Genomic DNA, 17,071 nt, shown 5'->3' on the forward strand with positions numbered 1-17,071 from the left:
CGTTGAGGGTAAGTTACTGATTAGTAGATTAGTTATATCTGCGCTGTTGTACTAAAATGTGATGACAGAAGGAGATGTTGGCCTATCTCTCATATCTCCCAAAGCACCGGACACGACACATTCCCTCGAGAAGAAATTGGTTATTGTAAGGTACGGTGCTACCTGCTACCGGTGCAGCCGACGGATTTAGTTGTCACTAATGACCTCACTAATTCTCTTGGAGACTAAAATAGATCGGTGTTGTCGTTTGATAGACGTTTTTATCGTAAGCTATTCTGATGTGTTCGCGTACCCTTTTGTTGAACCTTTCAAATTATACTGGACCGCTAAACGGCATACTCAGACTCGTGTAATAAAGAAGACAATAGCTCCCGTGTAACAGTCGAGTTGTGCGAGCTTGCAGATACTCACCGTAGTACGGAGCCGGGACTGCCGTGTGCCTTGCCATTTCACCGTGCACGGTGGAACTCTCTGGCGCGTAACGGAACGCTGGCATGTGAACGTCGAGTGAATGAGCGCTCGCCGTAGTATTCGGTATCAAGTTTAGGAATCCTCGAGCCTCCTCCTCCTCCTCTGTTCACCGTATTCCCTGGGGATGCGCGCACGCAGGCGGGCGTCAGAACTGTTTATAGAAGCGACTACGCTTCATTCGCCCAGTGAGACGTTAAAAATACGAGTTCTAGATGTAAGTGTTTTTGGCAATAACGTAGGCCTACATTCTCCGTTTGATGATCATCTGTGACAAACGGTTTGACTTTTTGAAAATGACGTGCGTTGTCTTGATGTAAAAACGTTTCTGCAGAATCATCATCAACACAGGTAGACAGACACAACAGCGGTTTGGCTTCAATGAGAATGTGAATGGTGTTTGCCATCCATCCATCCGTCCTTCACCCACTTATCCATCCATCCACTTTACAGCCTTTAACAGATCTCACATATCTCACAACTCACTCATCAACTCAATATCAACTTTTACATAACCCTAAATCAAATAAGCTACTTCCGGTTCTCCATCAATCCCTCCCTCTTTCATGCATCCATACGTCATCGTATTCCTTTAATCAGTAAAACATTAAGGAAAGTCCACTTCCTTCTTGGCCGTTACTCCGACGCTTCCGTTGAAACCGTCGCCACGAGACAGGTACAGCATCGTTACCTGGCTCCCTCACGGTTCCAGTCATACCTCTGGTCTCCTTTAGGACAACCGCGCCCCCTAGTGCTGCTTATGAAATATCACACTTATGGACAGCGACGGGAGAGATGATCGCATGGCTGTCTGCTTGGCTGCCTGCTTATGGAAGCAAATCAGTGACAAAATGGTTTAAATTTTAAAAGGAATTGAAAACTTTTGACATTTAAACACCACCGAAATGTGTAGGTTTTGAATTCACCTCTTTAAAATTGATATAGGATTTTTTTCAATGTTAAAAAAAATTCTGATCCCCAAATTTAAGGTTTGGAATTTCAGGTTGGAGGGACTATGTCACTCGGCTGGCCTGGGAACGCCTCGGGGTCCCCCAGGAAGAGGTGGTGGAAGTGGCCGGGGAGAGGGAAGCCTGGGCCTCCCTGCTTAGGTCGTTGCCCCCGCGACCCGATCCCCGGACAAGCGGCAGATGACGAACGAACGAACGAATTTCAGGTTGCTCAAATTAGTAACAGTAAAATGTATATCCCAAAAATTCGAGCCGGAACTGATCAGACTGGACCTCTCCTCAGATCCCAAGCTGTAATTGTATGACCGACCTGCATGGGTCAGAACCCATGGGCGATTATTTATTTCTTGAAAATATCAAACGCCCATAATGTTAAAGACAAGCAGCCAAAACCGACTACAAATACAGGGTGTTGATATTGGAGGGAACATGGCTAGCTACTATTTAAGACATTTAGAAAACTTTGTACAGCAGAGCCCAGTAGTCGTGCTGCCTTCCTCCACTAGATGGCGTTGTTGCACCGTAGTCGCGCCACGGCGCAGGTTCTCTCCGGTTCTCTCTAGTGCCTGATACGCTGAAGTCTATGAGACCATACTGATGCTAATAAAAACGAGCTTGAACTGTGTCTGACAGGCTAATCAATGTTCTGCACACAATCCATTATAGATAATTACCATACTTTACTTTAGAGACTGCTAGCAAAATTAGTCTACTTTGTTTAGTGGCACCACACACACACATACGCGTACCTACCAACTTTTACACACGCACCAACACGCTGACCATCGCCCACGCACCCATCAACATCGCATAGACACGTACACAAGTATACACTCACACGCGCCTAATTTATGATGATCGAATCCTGAAAACGTTCGCAACTAGGCCTATTTAAATCAAAAGAGCACTTTAACTAACTAATGGAAGAAAGTAAACGCTTTACAATTTTAAAAGCAACATGTAAACACTCGTTTATTATTTATTTTAATCAAAATTATGGTTACAAGTATTTATTACAATATGCTTCATGTACTAAACAGTTTGCTTCATAATATATAAGGTAGCCTACCATTACCATTTAGGATGTAGGACAAAGATATGTGCTTAGTTTTCAAGATGAATACATTGATAAGGTACAATATGCCACCATTAATATGAACAGACAACAATGAAAAATGAAGATTTTCCGGCCTTGAGTATGGTGCACAGCATTCATATATCTCTTACTTCACCTTTAAACGCAAGTATATATATGCGTTTATATACACGTATATACTGAAGGAGGGGATCCCTCTCTGAATTGCTCCTCCCAAGGTTTCTTCCTTTTTTTCTCCTGTTGGGAGTTTTTCTGGGAGTTTTTCCTTGTCTTCCTTGAGGGTTTAGGTTGGTTGAGGGGCAGTTCTATGGGCGCATGTGAAGCCTTCTGTGACATGCTTGCGTGTAAAAAGGGCTATACAAATACATTTTATTTTATTTTGATTTATACCCCCACCCCCGTCTAACAATATGGTTAAGACCCCCAGCTGCTGTCTCTATTGTGTGTCAATCACAAGTCTCAAGACTGTGTATGTGTCCATGCTATAACGTCTGTCACATGCCGTGTGTGTGTGTATCTGTGTGTGTGTTCTCTAACTCGGTTCTATGGTTCTAAGCAGGGTTCTACCAGTTCTGCTATGTGGTGTTGAGGGGCCACTGTGGGATCAGTCAATTAGTTACCATAGCTACATAGTTACCATAGTTACATAGTTGCCATAGCTAACTGCCACTGACTAATCCAAGGCATAGTACTCATTAACCCTAAGCACATGGGGGTGCTTCCTGAGTGTGTGTGTGTGTGAGTGTGTGTGTGTGTGTGTGTAAGCGTGTGTTTCCCTAACAATGTGCCTGGACTTCTGAAACGTGGCGCATTTAAATCCTTAGCAAATATAACTTCAAATGCCCAAACCCCAGTGTTAACATGTCTGGAGGCCACGTCCTTGGCCACACAGCTTAACAACACAGAAGCTGCTCAGCTCGCTGCACACTCCAGCCCTGCAGCTAGCGGAGGGGGCTTTATGAAATATTGAACGTTGGAGTTTAGCAACAAGCAGACGGCAAACAGAGAGGTGGAGGGTCGTCCTGGTTTCCCTTTTAAAGATGGACCAGAAACATAAAGGCAGAAACATTTACACATTAACTCTAAATATGTGGCCATGTCCAAACTCTTTACCTGGCCTCTCATTGGATAAGAGGGTTGGGGCACATGACCTCTGCTCTCTGGACCAACTGAATCAATACATTATGACATAATTACATTTTGACATCATTACATTACTGTTACATTATGACATCATTACAGTATGACATTGTTACATTATGATTAGGGGTGGGAATCTTTTGGTACCTCACGATTCAATTCTTGGGGTCATGATTTTTTCGATGTTTAATCCCAACATTTTTTAAATACGATTTTAGAAATATGTGAATCAATTTTTCCCCCACCCCTAATTATGATGTAATTGCATTATGCCATTGTTACATTATGATGTAATTACATTATGACACTGTACATAATGATGTAATTACATGATTATTTTGCACATTATGATGTAATGACATTATGACACCATATGACTGTCCCTGAAAAGCTGCTGCAGAAACACTCCTCTCAGGGAAACAGATGTGCTTTGATTCAGTACAAATATAAACTTCAAGAATCATATTAATCATTAAAATCAAACAAGTCATTAAAACCCTATAAATCATTCATTATCGAACAGATGCTCCAGTCACATGAACAGTCTTAATTTGCTGAGTAAAAAAAAAATTAAAGCGGTCATTGACTGTAAAACCCAGTTTATCTTGTCATAGTTGAATAACAACCTCAAAGTTCATTGACACGTCTTTTCTATGCAAATATCACAATTTGAAACTGCTGCTGTAAAACGAGCAGTTTCCAAAAAGCCACCGAGTTGACATCACATCGGTGGCTCCACCTTATGTGGCTCTGGTCTGTACCTTCGTCACGCCCCAAAATGTACAAATGTCCTTATGTTCATCACAACCACAAGCTCTACGATGATTTTGTTGCTCACAGTTATTAGCAACGTCTCCTGTATCTAGCAGGTAGAATGTGTGATGATTTAGTTTATTGGCAATGGGGCAAACAGTATTTCATTTTTTCATTTTCAATAAATGACCTGTGTTGTCATGTAAAAATTCAGTTATGTTTGGCTATGTTGCGTCTTTGCTACGCAGCTTTGCTTGTTGTTAACCAACCAATCAGCACACAGCTCATCTAAATATTCATGAGCATACCATAAAAGGGGGAAAACCTCTCGTTTCATTCTGGGCTATTTCACAAGGTGCATCAGGGGGCACAGAACAGCACCCAGGCCATTTTCAGCCCAACCAATGTTACATGTTACCTATTTGGAAACCTTAAGGAACAGTGTTGAATACCCTATAAAATCAGTCAATGACCCCTTTAAACTTTTTTTTTATCAATAAAAAGATTTTAAAAATTAAGAAAACATGCAGAGTATATAAACCGAAGTTGTACTAGTAGATTACTTCATGTAGCATAACTATAATTTTTTTCCTGGTCCGAGGTTAACCCGTAACCTCTAAACACAGGCGGATCCTGATAGGTACAGCACCTATGATGTCACAAGATGGGTCTTTCTTTTCAATCCTCTCGTCCAATGAGGGCAGGGAGAGGTGTCGGGGGCGGGACAGGCATGTCAGGGATCTCAATTTCTCTTCCATCTCACTATCCCTACATCTGTCCATCCTTCCATCCCTCCATCTCACCATCCCTCCATCTCTCCATCCTTCCATCTCTCCATCTCTCCATCCTTCCATCTCTCCATCTCTCCATCTCTCCATCTCTCCATCCTTCCATCTCTCCATCTCTCCATCCCTCCATCTCTCCATCCTTCCATCTCTCCATCTCTCCATCTCACCATCCTTCCATCCCTCCATCTCTCCATCTCACCATCCTTCCATCCCTCCATCTCACCATCCCTCCATCCCTCCATCTCTCCATCTCACCATCCCTCCATCTCACCATCCCTCCATCCCTCCATCTCACCATCCCTCCATCCCTCCATCCCTCCATCCTTCCATCCCTCCATCTCTCCATCTCACCATCCTTCCATCCCTCCATCTCTCCATCTCACCATCCCTCCATCCCTCCATCTCTCCATCCTTCCATCTCTCAGTCCTCCTTCTTGGTGCGTCCTCTGAAGCTGTCCATCACGCTGAAGGCTCCCAGGTACAGACCCATCACCACTCCCAGCTTGACGGGCAGGATACTGACGGGGCACAACAACAACATCATCATCATCATCAAAAACAAAACATCAACAACCACCATCATAATCATCTACAACAACATCAGTTGTTGAGGAGATGGGGGAGGCGGGGTAATGAGGAGGGGTAACGAGGTCATCTTGTCGCAACTGGTCAAAGGAGCTCTTCTGCTGCCACACAGGAGGAAGACAAAGACACCATCAAGCTTCAGGAGAGAACAATAGTGAGGGGGGGAGGGGGGTGGGGAGAAAGAGTGGGGGTGGGGTGGGGGAGGAGTGGCAGAGAGGGTGGGTTACTCTCTCTTTCCCCCCCTCTCCTTTCTACGACCTCTCCTTCTCTAATCCTCCCCCCTCCTCTTTCTCTTTCCCTTCTCCATCTATGTGGATCTCTTTTCCTCCAGCTCCTCTCGTTCTATCTCCTTCGTTCCTCTTCTACGTTTCACTCAGGGTGATTACCATAAACGAGAGGCACACACAGACAGACACACAGATATACACACACAGACAGACACACACAGACGGACACACACACACACACACACAGACACACACAGAAACAGACAGACACACACACACACACAGACACACACACACAGACACACACACAGAGGGTTCCAGCAGGTTCCAGCTCTGCTGAGCGGTCACGTCCGGCTCATGTCTGTCTGAAGGACAGCAGCAGCAGCCCACACGCAGGTGCTGCTTTATCCTGCAGCCCGTCAGAACACCTCATTAGACCCCAAGCATAAGTAAGGACCTGTGGAGGGTGTACTGGCCAGGGAGGGGACGGGGGAGAGAGAGGGTGTGAGGGAGTTAGAGAGATTGAGACAGGAGGAAGGGGGAGAATGATAAGAGAAGTGGAGGATGAGAGGAATAGGAGGATGAGGAGAGAGGAGGATGAGAGTGGAGGATGAGGAGAGAAGAGGATGAGAGAGGAGGATGAGGAGAGAGGAGGATGAGAAGAGAGGAGGATGAGGAGAGAGGAGGATGAGGAGAGAGGAGGATGAGAAGAGAGGAGGATGAGGAGAGAGGAGGATGAGGAGAGAGGAGGATGAGAAGAGAGGAGGATGAGGAGAGAGGAGGATGAGAAGAGAGGAGGATGAGGAGAGAGGAGGATGAGGAGAGAGGAGGATGAGAAGAGAGGAGGATGAGGAGAGAGGAGGATGAGAAGAGAGGAGGATGAGGAGAGAGGAGGATGAGGAGAGAGGAGGATGAGGAGAGAGGAGGATGAGGAGAGAGGAGGATGAGGAGAGAGGAGGATGAGGAGAGGAGGTCATGGCCCCAGACAAAGGAGACAGGAGATGGGGGAGACGGTCATGAGGAGGTGTGATAGTGTGCCTCAGTCAGGTTAGTTCAGGTTCAAACTATTGATCCAGACAGCAGCTAGCTCGTCAGAGCCCCTCTCCAGGAGATCCCAGCTGACAGGAGCGACTACAGGTGTGTGTGTGTCCTCAGGGCATTGGGAACCAGGCACAGACACTTGCGTCGGTACATTTAGTTAGTTTCACCTGTCGCACTCTGCAGACCTTTCCACTGGAGTCGATGTATTGCGAAACCCATATCAAACACACCCAAAGTGTTCCTCACAGTATTTACCTGAGGAGAAGCGAGCTGGAGGCGTAACAGTCTTTTCTCTAATATTTAACCGAGTTTGTGTTTGACTAGACAGATCCAGATCAGTTTCACCTCTCTCTGCTCCTCAAACACTGTCTGTCCCAATAAATGACCGAACTGAAATTGCCACCCACCCGTAATGCAGTCTTCCGTCTACAGCAGTAGACCAGACTTCATGTCCAGTATTCCCCCACCAGCACTCAGAGAACCACATCATCTTCATGTAGCAATATCCTTTATTTCCTGATGTCCAAGTCACTTGACAAGCCCCACCCACCATTCCTCTTGGGAACTCAACCTTGTATTCACTTCCTGATTCACTTAGGGTGTACGCACACACACACACACACACACGCCTGACTGTCAGCAGCTCATATACACAACCATAAAGTTGACTGTCAGCATCTACACACACACACACACACACACAACTGTTGGCCCTTCTGCCCGCATTTCTCCTTCCCTCTCACAATTTGTCAGATTGCATGAGGGCACACAAACTGGATTACTGTAACTGAGACTGAAACACTCACACATTATAGATCACACGTGACATGATTCAATATTATTACGAAACAATAACAGAACCTCTTTATTTCTTTTTTTGATCAAAAACGTCCATCTCACAGAGAGGCCGTCTACAGTCGATGGTGAAGATTTGGGGGGGGGGGGGGGTGACATCTTATGCTCTCACCAAACAACCACAGCCCAGGACGTGCAGTGCTAAACCACACAACATATCGACAAACAACAAAGTACAAATCATTCGACATCACAGCTCCAGAAAAACAAGACCACCACTTCAGTCAGACTGAAGGCCGGCGGTGATGTCACAGACAATGACTGGCAAACGCCAGCTTGTCCGTTTGCAACTTTGCATAATATTCAAACGACAGAGAGGAGATGGAAATACTGTTTCTATGGACACCGTGTGGCTACATGCTAGGATAACATGACAATGCCAGGCTTTAAGCAGGAGTCCCACTTGTGTGTATGTAGCTAGCTACACGTTAGCGTTAGAGGCTACTGTATGGCTAGTTGGCTTGTTTATTTGTGCAATTGTGAGTGAATCTATGTGGAACGACATGCTTAGCAAAAATAGTTAATCTGTTTGTAACTGAAAGTGAATTTAAATCCTAAACTAATCTAAATGTACAGTTTCTAACTGCTAAATGAATCTGTACAACTGTACAGATTCTAAATTAGGAGAATCTGTAAGCAAACTGAATGCTAAGCTAACAGGCTGGTTAGCTAACATGCTTCTTAAGAAATCCATGAGATGATAAATGATACAAAACACCTGACAGCTTAACCAACACACCTAACAGCCCCTGGAGTGTGTGTGTGTCAGTGTGTGTGTTTACTTGTGTTTGTGAGTGGATGTATGTAGGTATGTATGTGTGGCTATGTGTATATGTGTATGTGTGTATGTGTGTATGTGTATATGTGTGTGCGTGTGCGTGTGTGTGTGTGTCAGGCAACATCACTCCAGCTGTGGTCTACTGAGCCTGACGAGGCTGGAGGGGTTCAGTGCAGCTTGAGATGGGGGGGGGGGCTGGAATCTTCCAGGCAGTCGAACACCCCCAGGTAGCTGCACACCACAGCAGCCAGCTTCCACTTCAGACAGCTGGGAGGAAGCATGGGGGAGGGAGGGGGGAGGCATGGGGGAGGGAGGGGGAGGGAGGGGGAGGCAGGGAGGGGGGGCATGGGGGAGGGAGGAGGCATGGGGGAGGGAGGGGAGGGAGGAGGCATGGGGGAGGGAGGGAGGGGGAGGCAGGGAGGGAGGGGAGGCATGGGGGAGGGAGAGAGGGGGAGGAGGCATGGAGGAGGGAGGGGGTGAATCATGGGGTAGATTGGGAGACGGGGAGGTCAGATTAGTGGAAGGGAGGAGGCGGTGGAGGAGGCGGTGGAGGGGGGGAGGAGGGGGAGGGGGAAGGGTTGGGGGTCGCGGGGGTTGAATGAACTAAAGTGGATAAAAGGAAGGAGGGAGGAGGAGAGGAAAGTGTGTGTGTGTGTGTGTGGGGGGGGGGGGGGTTGTATTATAGATATATTGACCCCAGACATCAGGGTGTGGAGAATCGAACAGAAAGTCACAACCACCCTCCTTCACACACAACCACCCTCACACACACACACACACGGAGGCATTAACATTCTTGCAGTAATGGCATGTTGACATCACAGGCTACCAGTCTAAAGTGCTCCTCATCAATAATGACTAATCTCACCACCACGGGTCTGATCAATACCACTACATTACAGGAGACAGACTCCAGTACTTCCCCACCCTACAGTCCTGAAGACAGGGCCTACCATCTACCCCCACTACCCTACAGCAGTAGAGACAAACAGGTCTACCCTACAGCAGTAGAGACAGACAGACAGACAGGTCTACCCTACAGCAGTAGAGACAGACAGGTCTATCCTACAGCAGTAGAGACAGACAGACAGACAGGCCTACCCTACAGCAGTAGAGACAGACAGGTCTACCCTACAGCAGTAGAGACAGACAGACAGGTCTATCCTACAGCAGTAGAGACAGACAGGTCTACCCTACAGCAGTAGAGACAGACAGACAGACAGACAGACAGACAGGTCTATCCTACAGCAGTAGAGACAGACAGGTCTACCCTACAGCAGTAGACAGACAGGTCTACCCTACAGCAGTAGAGACAGGTCTATCCTACAGCAGTAGAGACAGACAGACAGGTTTACCCTACAGCAGTAGACAGACAGGTCTACCCTACAGCAGTAGAGACAGACAGGTCTACCCTACAGCAGTAGAGACAGACAGACAGGTTTACCCTACAGCAGTAGAGACAGACAGACAGGTCTACCCTACAGCAGTAGAGACAGACAGACAGGTCTACCCTACAGCAGTAGACAGACAGGTCTACCCTACAGCAGTAGAGACAGGTCTATCCTACAGCAGTAGAGACAGACAGACAGGTTTACCCTACAGCAGTAGACAGACAGGTCTACCCTATAGCAGTAGAGACAGACAGGTCTATCCTACAGCAGTAGAGACAGACAGACAGGTCTACCCTACAGCAGTCGACAGACAGGTTAACTGTACTGCTTTTGTTGATGACAGATTCTCTGATCCTCATTCTGGTACCAAAACAACACACAACCCTAGCTGTCTACACACTGCTGTGTGTGTGTGTGTGTGTGTGTGTGTGTGTGTGTGTTTGAGCATGCATATGTTCGTGTGTATGAGCGTGATTAACTCTAGCAACGCAACCCGGTTACAAATTCCTGCGACCACAGATGAATACCACAGCTCTGTTGCCTGGCAACGTGGCTCTGTAGATCGTTGACTGGCACAACACACAGCGACGCCAACTTGACAGCTTCCGTGGCAACAAGGCTCCAGCCTGGTTTCACAGGCTCAGTGTACGTGTCGGTGGCGTAACGGGTTTTCGAAACCGACCCTTCACCAAGCAGCGTCCTGCCCACAGAGCAACACACTGACCTGTGTTGAAACCCACATGTCCAGAAACTGGAGGTAGTGGGGGGGTGGGAATACTGAATAACATTTAAATAGAATTATAAATGAGGAAGTGGTTTCTCATGTTATGCAACAATGGGTGAGGACAGTGAAGGACAGGAAGAGGGGGGAGGAAGGGCGGAAAGATCCAACGCCACTTGGTACTAAGGCAGACCATGTGACTGGTCAGCTGACCCTACTTCCTAGTCTTAGAGCATCACATAGTGCTGGCCCTCTCTCTCTAGACCCAGGAACCAGCCTGGCCCTCTCTCTCTAGACCCAGGAACCAGCCTGGCCCTCTCTCTCTAGACCCAGGAACCAGCCTGGCCCTCTCTCTCTAGACCCAGGAACCAGCCTGGCCCTCTCTCTCTAGACCCAGGAACCAGCCTGGCCCTCTCTCTCTAGACCCAGGAACCAGCCTGGCCCTCTCTCTCTAGACCCAGGAACCAGCCTGGCCCTCTCTCTCTAGACCCAGGAACCAGCCTGGCCTCCACACAGACACACACACACCGTGACTCACTTCTTGAGGCCCATGATCCAGTAGAGGCTGCGGGGCATGAGCAGGTAGGCCTGGTCTGTCAGCACGGCACGCACCACCTGCTGGGCCACGTAGTCAGGCTCCAGGACGGGGAGCAGCCTGGGCCACCTGGGGTAGGAGCCAGGAGGGAAGGAGGAGCCAGGAGGGAAGGAGGAGCCAGGAGGGAAGGAGGAGCCAGGAGGGGAGAGGAGGAGCCAGGAGGGGAGAGGAGGAGCCAGGAGGGGAGAGGAGGAGCCAGGAGGGGAGAGGAGGAGCCAGGAGGGAAGGAGGAGCCAGGAGGGAAGGAGGAGCCAGGAGGGGAGAGGAGGAGCCAGGAGGGAAGGAGAAGCCAGGAGGGAAGGAGGAGCCAGGAGGGGAGAGGAGGAGCCAGGAGGGGAGAGGAGGAGCCAGGAGGGGAGAGGAGGAGCCAGGAGGGGAGAGGAGGAGCCAGGAGGGGAGAGGAGGAGCCAGGAGGGAAGGAGGAGCCAGGAGGGAAGGGGAGGAGCCAGGAGGGAAGGGGAGGAGCCAGGAGGGAAGGAGGAGCCAGGAGGGAAGGAGGAGCCAGGAGGGGAGGAGGAGCCAGGAGGGGAGAGGAGGAGCCAGGAGGGAAGGAGGAGCCAGGAGGGAAGGAGGAGCCAGGAGGGAAGGAGGAGCCAGGAGGGGAGAGGAGGAGCCAGGAGGGGAGAGGAGGAGCCAGGAGGGAAGGAGGAGCCAGGAGGGAAGGAGGAGCCAGGAGGGAAGGAGGAGCCAGGAGGGGAGAGGAGGAGCCAGGAGGGAAGGGGAGGAGCCAGGAGGGGAGGAGGAGCCAGGAGGGAAGGAGGAGCCAGGAGGGGAGAGGAGGAGCCAGGAGGGAAGGAGGAGCCAGGAGGGAAGGAGGAGCCAGGAGGGGAGAGGAGGAGCCAGGAGGAGCCAGGCGGAGGGCGTAGAGAAGAGGGAGGGAGTAGCATGAAATGGGGGAGTAGGGGACGAGGAGAAAGGAGGGCGAGGGAGAGTTCAGAACTCTTCACATTGCAACATTTCATCAGTTTTCCGTTCAATTAAATTCCCTTTATGGATCCACAAGGAGATTCAAGAAAAACTTCACCCACACAAACAATCAATATTCATTATAATGTCTAATATCTCAAGTCTATTATAATGTCTAATATTTATTATAATGTAATGTCTATTTCATCACCCAGTGATGTCTCTCCTACCTCAAGTGTTTTCATTATATTCTATTCATTAGACTCAATAGATGTTTCTATTATCTGTGGGGGGGGGGGGAGAACAGAACTCATCTATACTACTGACACACACCTACTATGTCACAAAATTCATATTCACAAACCACCATGTTCATTCTTAAACCCACTACATTTCTGTATCCATCCATTGCCCCCTCCCTCCCTTCCTTCCTCCTCTCACCCCTGATTTGTCCACCCATCCCTTCACCTTCCACCCGTCTCTCTATCTCTCCCTCCCTCTCTCCTATCATCCCCAGGGTTTATCTGTTATGTATGACCAGAGAGAAAGGACATCTCAACACCTCTCCTCGTGCCCTCTGGTCTGAACAAGGTGCGTCACTCTCACTCACATTCACACACACACACACACACACACACACACACACACACTCTAGACACACTCTAGACACACTCTCACCCACACACACACACACACACACACACACACACACTCTAGACACACTCTCACCCACACACACACACACACACACACACACACACACACACTCTCACCACACACACTCACTCCCACTCTCACACATCCATGAGACAGATCCATCCAGTCTAGTCTGTCGATACTAAGTCAAACTGGTCTATTTCACGGCCCATAAGCCGAAGCACCATCTAATCAGTGTCCCCTCTCCACCTCTGTGTCATACACACACACACACACACACACAGGCATTCACAAAGGGGCACACACACAGACAAATACACACACGCACAATCTGCAGAAACTGTGAGAGATTGACAGATAATAGGAAAATCTATTGAGTCTATACAATAGAATATAATGAAAACACTTAGAGAGCAGTGAGAGGTAGGAGCCAGCACAGAGTGATATCATTGAAGATGAAAGTCTGCCTCTCCACATCTCATTGATCACACACACCCGGGCCTGACAGGTACTCTGTACCTAGCAGATGCAAGGATCCAGAGGACAGAAAATGACCATATAAGGTCATGTGACGAGAGCAACAATAAGGTGTGGGGAATTGAACCTGTAACCTCCGGATCTGCAGGCAAATGCTCTAACCACTAAGCTATGCCCATCCACCCTATCCAAAAGGCAGACATCATGACAGACAGACAGTGGGAGAGTGTGAGAGAGCGAGAGAAAAGGGCATGGAATCTCACTTGGTTTGGCATCCATCGAACATGCCAGTGTTGATGAAGTAGGGACAGACTATGGTGGTCTTCACGCCGTCCTTGCCAGTGGCCAGTAACTCCAACGCCACTGACTCAGCAAATCCGACGGCCGCAAACTTGCTGGCACAGTAGTCTGTGGGGAACACGGACAGGAGACAGGAAACACAATCAGAATCCAGGATATTGACTGATATCGGAGTAGCCTTGTTTATCTCTGTGTTCCGGGTGATCAGGAGGGCAGCGGAGCAGTGCGTGGCCTTGCGGCCACTGCGGGCAGCTAAGTCAACATTTACACATCCTGAAACACCCGGGTCAGACTGATAACAGGGAAAGGTGAAATAAGGAGACGGAGAGAGAGAGACAGAGACACACAGAGAGACAGAGAGAGAGACAGAGACAGAGACAGAGACAGAGACAGAGAGAGAGAGAGAGAGAGAGAGAGAGAGAGAGAGAGAGAGAGAGAGAGAGAGAGAGAGAGAGAGAGAGAGAGAGAGAGAGAGAGAGAGAGAGCCTGTTTACCTGCCAGTCCGTTGACTCCTATCAGTCCAGCAGAACTGGCCACACTGACTAGGTGACCATGGTTGTTCGCTACCATAGCGGGCAGAAACGCCTTGTAGGTCTGGAGATGGAGAGACAGAGAAGGGAGACTAGTTAACTACCTAAATAGTTAACTGTAACTACCTAACTCACCCAGATGTGAGCTTGTTAACTCACCCAGAAGTGAGCCATGCTGTTGACTTGAACAGTTTTCTCGATCAGGGAGTCGGGGGCGTCCATGAACTTCTTTCCCGTAACGATGCCCGCGTTGTTGATGAGAATGCTGACATCTCCGACCTCTTTCTTCACCTGGACACGCACGCACACACAGAATAAGTAAGTTGCTATGGTGAGTGTGAGTATGAAAGCTGACAATGATAATAACAGAGATGTGTAGAGGGGTGTCATGGACAGTTGTGTAAACACACAGCAGTGAGGGCTGCATGACATACTGTACAGGCTACGGAACTCCCATTAGCGTCTTCAACACGCGCCTGTGACATCATCAACATGCGCCCATGACACCTCGTCCTACATCCTGGTTACTGTGGCCTGCAAAGGTCACTGGGTCATGATGTCATTGGGTTGCTAGCGCTTACTTAGTTACTCGCAAATAGACAGTGTGACTGAACACTATCTAGATTAACAACAGATAAAAATGTTTAATGTGTTTTGACTTGTGAGTAATGTTGATCCTGTACTCTTTTATCCACAGAGACATACCGGGGCGATTTCAACCTGCAAACTCTTGTTCTGCCGGCAAATGCTCTAACCCTCTAAGCTTAGAGGTCAGGGTTCATGTTCATGTGTACTAAATCGCAACCTCTCTCATTGATTACAGCTTCAAACTGGTTTGACAGTTAAGGAGAGTGTCTGGTGCATGGTGGTGTGGAGTCACCTTTCATAAGGCTGCTACACACACACACACACACACACACACACACACGCCCTCCAGAAACAAAGGTTATGAAACAGCACTCTCCCTCCCTATTCTCTCTCGTTCACTCTCCTCCCTGTGCGTCAGGAGGAGTGTCTCATGCTCATCCTCTTACCGCCGGCCCCTGACACTGGGGCCTGGCTGCTGGCTAGGTACAGAGGTTAGGGTTAGAGAGGGGAGGGTTAGAGAGGGGAGGGTTAGAGAGAGGAGGGTTAGAGAGAGGAGGGTTAGAGAGGGGAGGGTTAGAGAGAGGAGGGTTAGAGAGGGGAGGGTTAGAGAGGGGAGGGTTAGAGAGTGGATCTGGCTTTGTGAGTAATGTTGACTAGCATGTACCATACACACACTGTGTATCTCTCATGTAGCCAGACAGACAGTCATATTTATCTTGGAAGATGCACAGCAGACAGAAGACTATGATTACAAGGACACGTGATGAAACAAACTGCAGGTTTTCTCTACTTTTCTGAGGAAATCTTCTCAATAAGGTTAAGTGATGTGTTAACATGTCGTTTCCTGCACGTAAAATCACTGGTCACAGTTACAAAACAAAGAGGTGTTCATTAGCTAACTTTTAGGCCTGTTATGTAAGAGAAAGCGGTGTTTAAAACGCCTTCCAAAACTTCAGGCCGAGCCGTGTTTCCCTACCTGATCCGCTACTCGGTACACTTCGGCCTTGTCGCTGCAGTCACAGAGGTAGTAGGATACCCGGACCGCGCCTGCCTCCTTGGCCAACCGCGCGGTCTCCTTCATCCCGTCCTGATTGATGTCCCAGAGCACGAGAGAGACGCCCAGAGCGGAAAACTCAAGGGCCATCAGCCGGCCAATGCCGCTGCCTGCCCCGGTGATAAGCACAATCTCTCCGGTGACATTCTTCCGCTTCGGAGAGATGAAGAGGCGAACTATCACCTCGATGTAGTAGTAAAACGACAGAAAAATCACCTGAAGTGTTTCCACTAAGAAGTTCATTTTGACGGTATCTGCAAAACAGAACGATCAAAGGATGTTAGGCTAAGTGTTTTTGTACAAATAACGCTCCATATTTACACGGAAATTAATGTGGTTTCGCAGCATAGAAAATAATCTGCCAGAATGTATTACTCCAGTTTATTATGAACCCGACCACTCCTATAACGGAAATATTTTTTCCCTCTAAACGGAACCTTGCGCCATGCTGTTTGTTATCATTGTCAACAAACGACAAGTGCAGATGTGAGCACGACAATAATTGTATATTTGTAACGTTAAATTGATATCATTGATAAGCCAGAATAGTTTATGTAACGAGTCGCTCTCAGTTTTTAGCTGGGCTATGTAACCTTTGCTCTAGCAAATCTCCGCCAACAGGGCGGAGAAGATAAAAGCCGTTAAATCCAATTTAGAAACTCGTTCCGAGTAACAGTTTAAACAGTTAGCATTATATGCTATTTGAAGGGTTTATTTTACCTGGACTTACGAGGTGTTTGCTTATCCGTTTCGTCAGTTACTGGACCGTAGTAAAACAAAGTTTGAAGGGCTGCAGGGATAAGCGCACCTCCCTGTGTAAGTGAGTGGGGCGCCAAGCTTGAGCACGAGAACGCTGTCATGAATGCGCTGCACTCGACTTTCGCAAGGGATTGTGGGACGAGTGTGGATGTTTGGTAACGTGTAATCTTGAAATAATATTTAAGAACAAATAGTCATTGGGGTTTCAACTCGCTATCTCAACCTGACGTGAACACAAAAAACGGTTTACTTTCATTTAAAACTTTTAGTGCTATTAATTTGGTCTCTGACTGTCATATCGTAGAGTAATTATCCTTCAGAATGACAACAGGCTGAGATAAGGTGAATTTGCATTTATTAATGATCACAATTTATCTTTTGTGTCACGATCTTA

At 48.1% G+C, this 17,071-nt stretch overlaps 1 protein-coding gene across 3 annotated transcripts; it reads right to left on the reverse strand.

The window, feature by feature from the left end:
• Positions 1-5,519: 5,519 nt before the first annotated feature.
• Positions 5,520-16,771, reverse strand: sdr16c5a (short chain dehydrogenase/reductase family 16C, member 5a). Of its 3 annotated transcripts, none has more exons than XM_084708031.1 (7): positions 16,639-16,771; positions 15,841-16,172; positions 14,436-14,567; positions 14,241-14,340; positions 13,710-13,854; positions 11,350-11,475; positions 5,520-5,731 (listed from the first exon to the last, which is right to left on the reverse strand). In XM_084708031.1, the coding sequence occupies exons 2-7, from the start codon at positions 16,159-16,161 to the stop codon at positions 5,635-5,637; spliced, it is 921 nt and encodes a 306-aa protein (XP_084564157.1). In that variant the 5' UTR covers positions 16,162-16,172; positions 16,639-16,771; the 3' UTR covers positions 5,520-5,634. The 3 variants fall into 3 exon arrangements, with proteins under 3 accessions (XP_084564157.1, XP_084564156.1, XP_084564158.1); XM_084708030.1 differs by lacking the exon at positions 5,520-5,731 and adding an exon at positions 7,919-8,966; XM_084708032.1 differs by lacking the exon at positions 5,520-5,731 and adding an exon at positions 7,919-8,966 and having other exon boundaries at positions 16,649-16,768.
• Positions 16,772-17,071: the final 300 nt, after the last annotated feature.

This window comes from Hypomesus nipponensis, chromosome 10 (assembly GCF_054491055.1).
Source record: "Hypomesus nipponensis isolate SF chromosome 10, ASM5449105v1, whole genome shotgun sequence".
NCBI classification, from domain to species: domain Eukaryota; kingdom Metazoa; phylum Chordata; class Actinopteri; order Osmeriformes; family Osmeridae; genus Hypomesus; species Hypomesus nipponensis.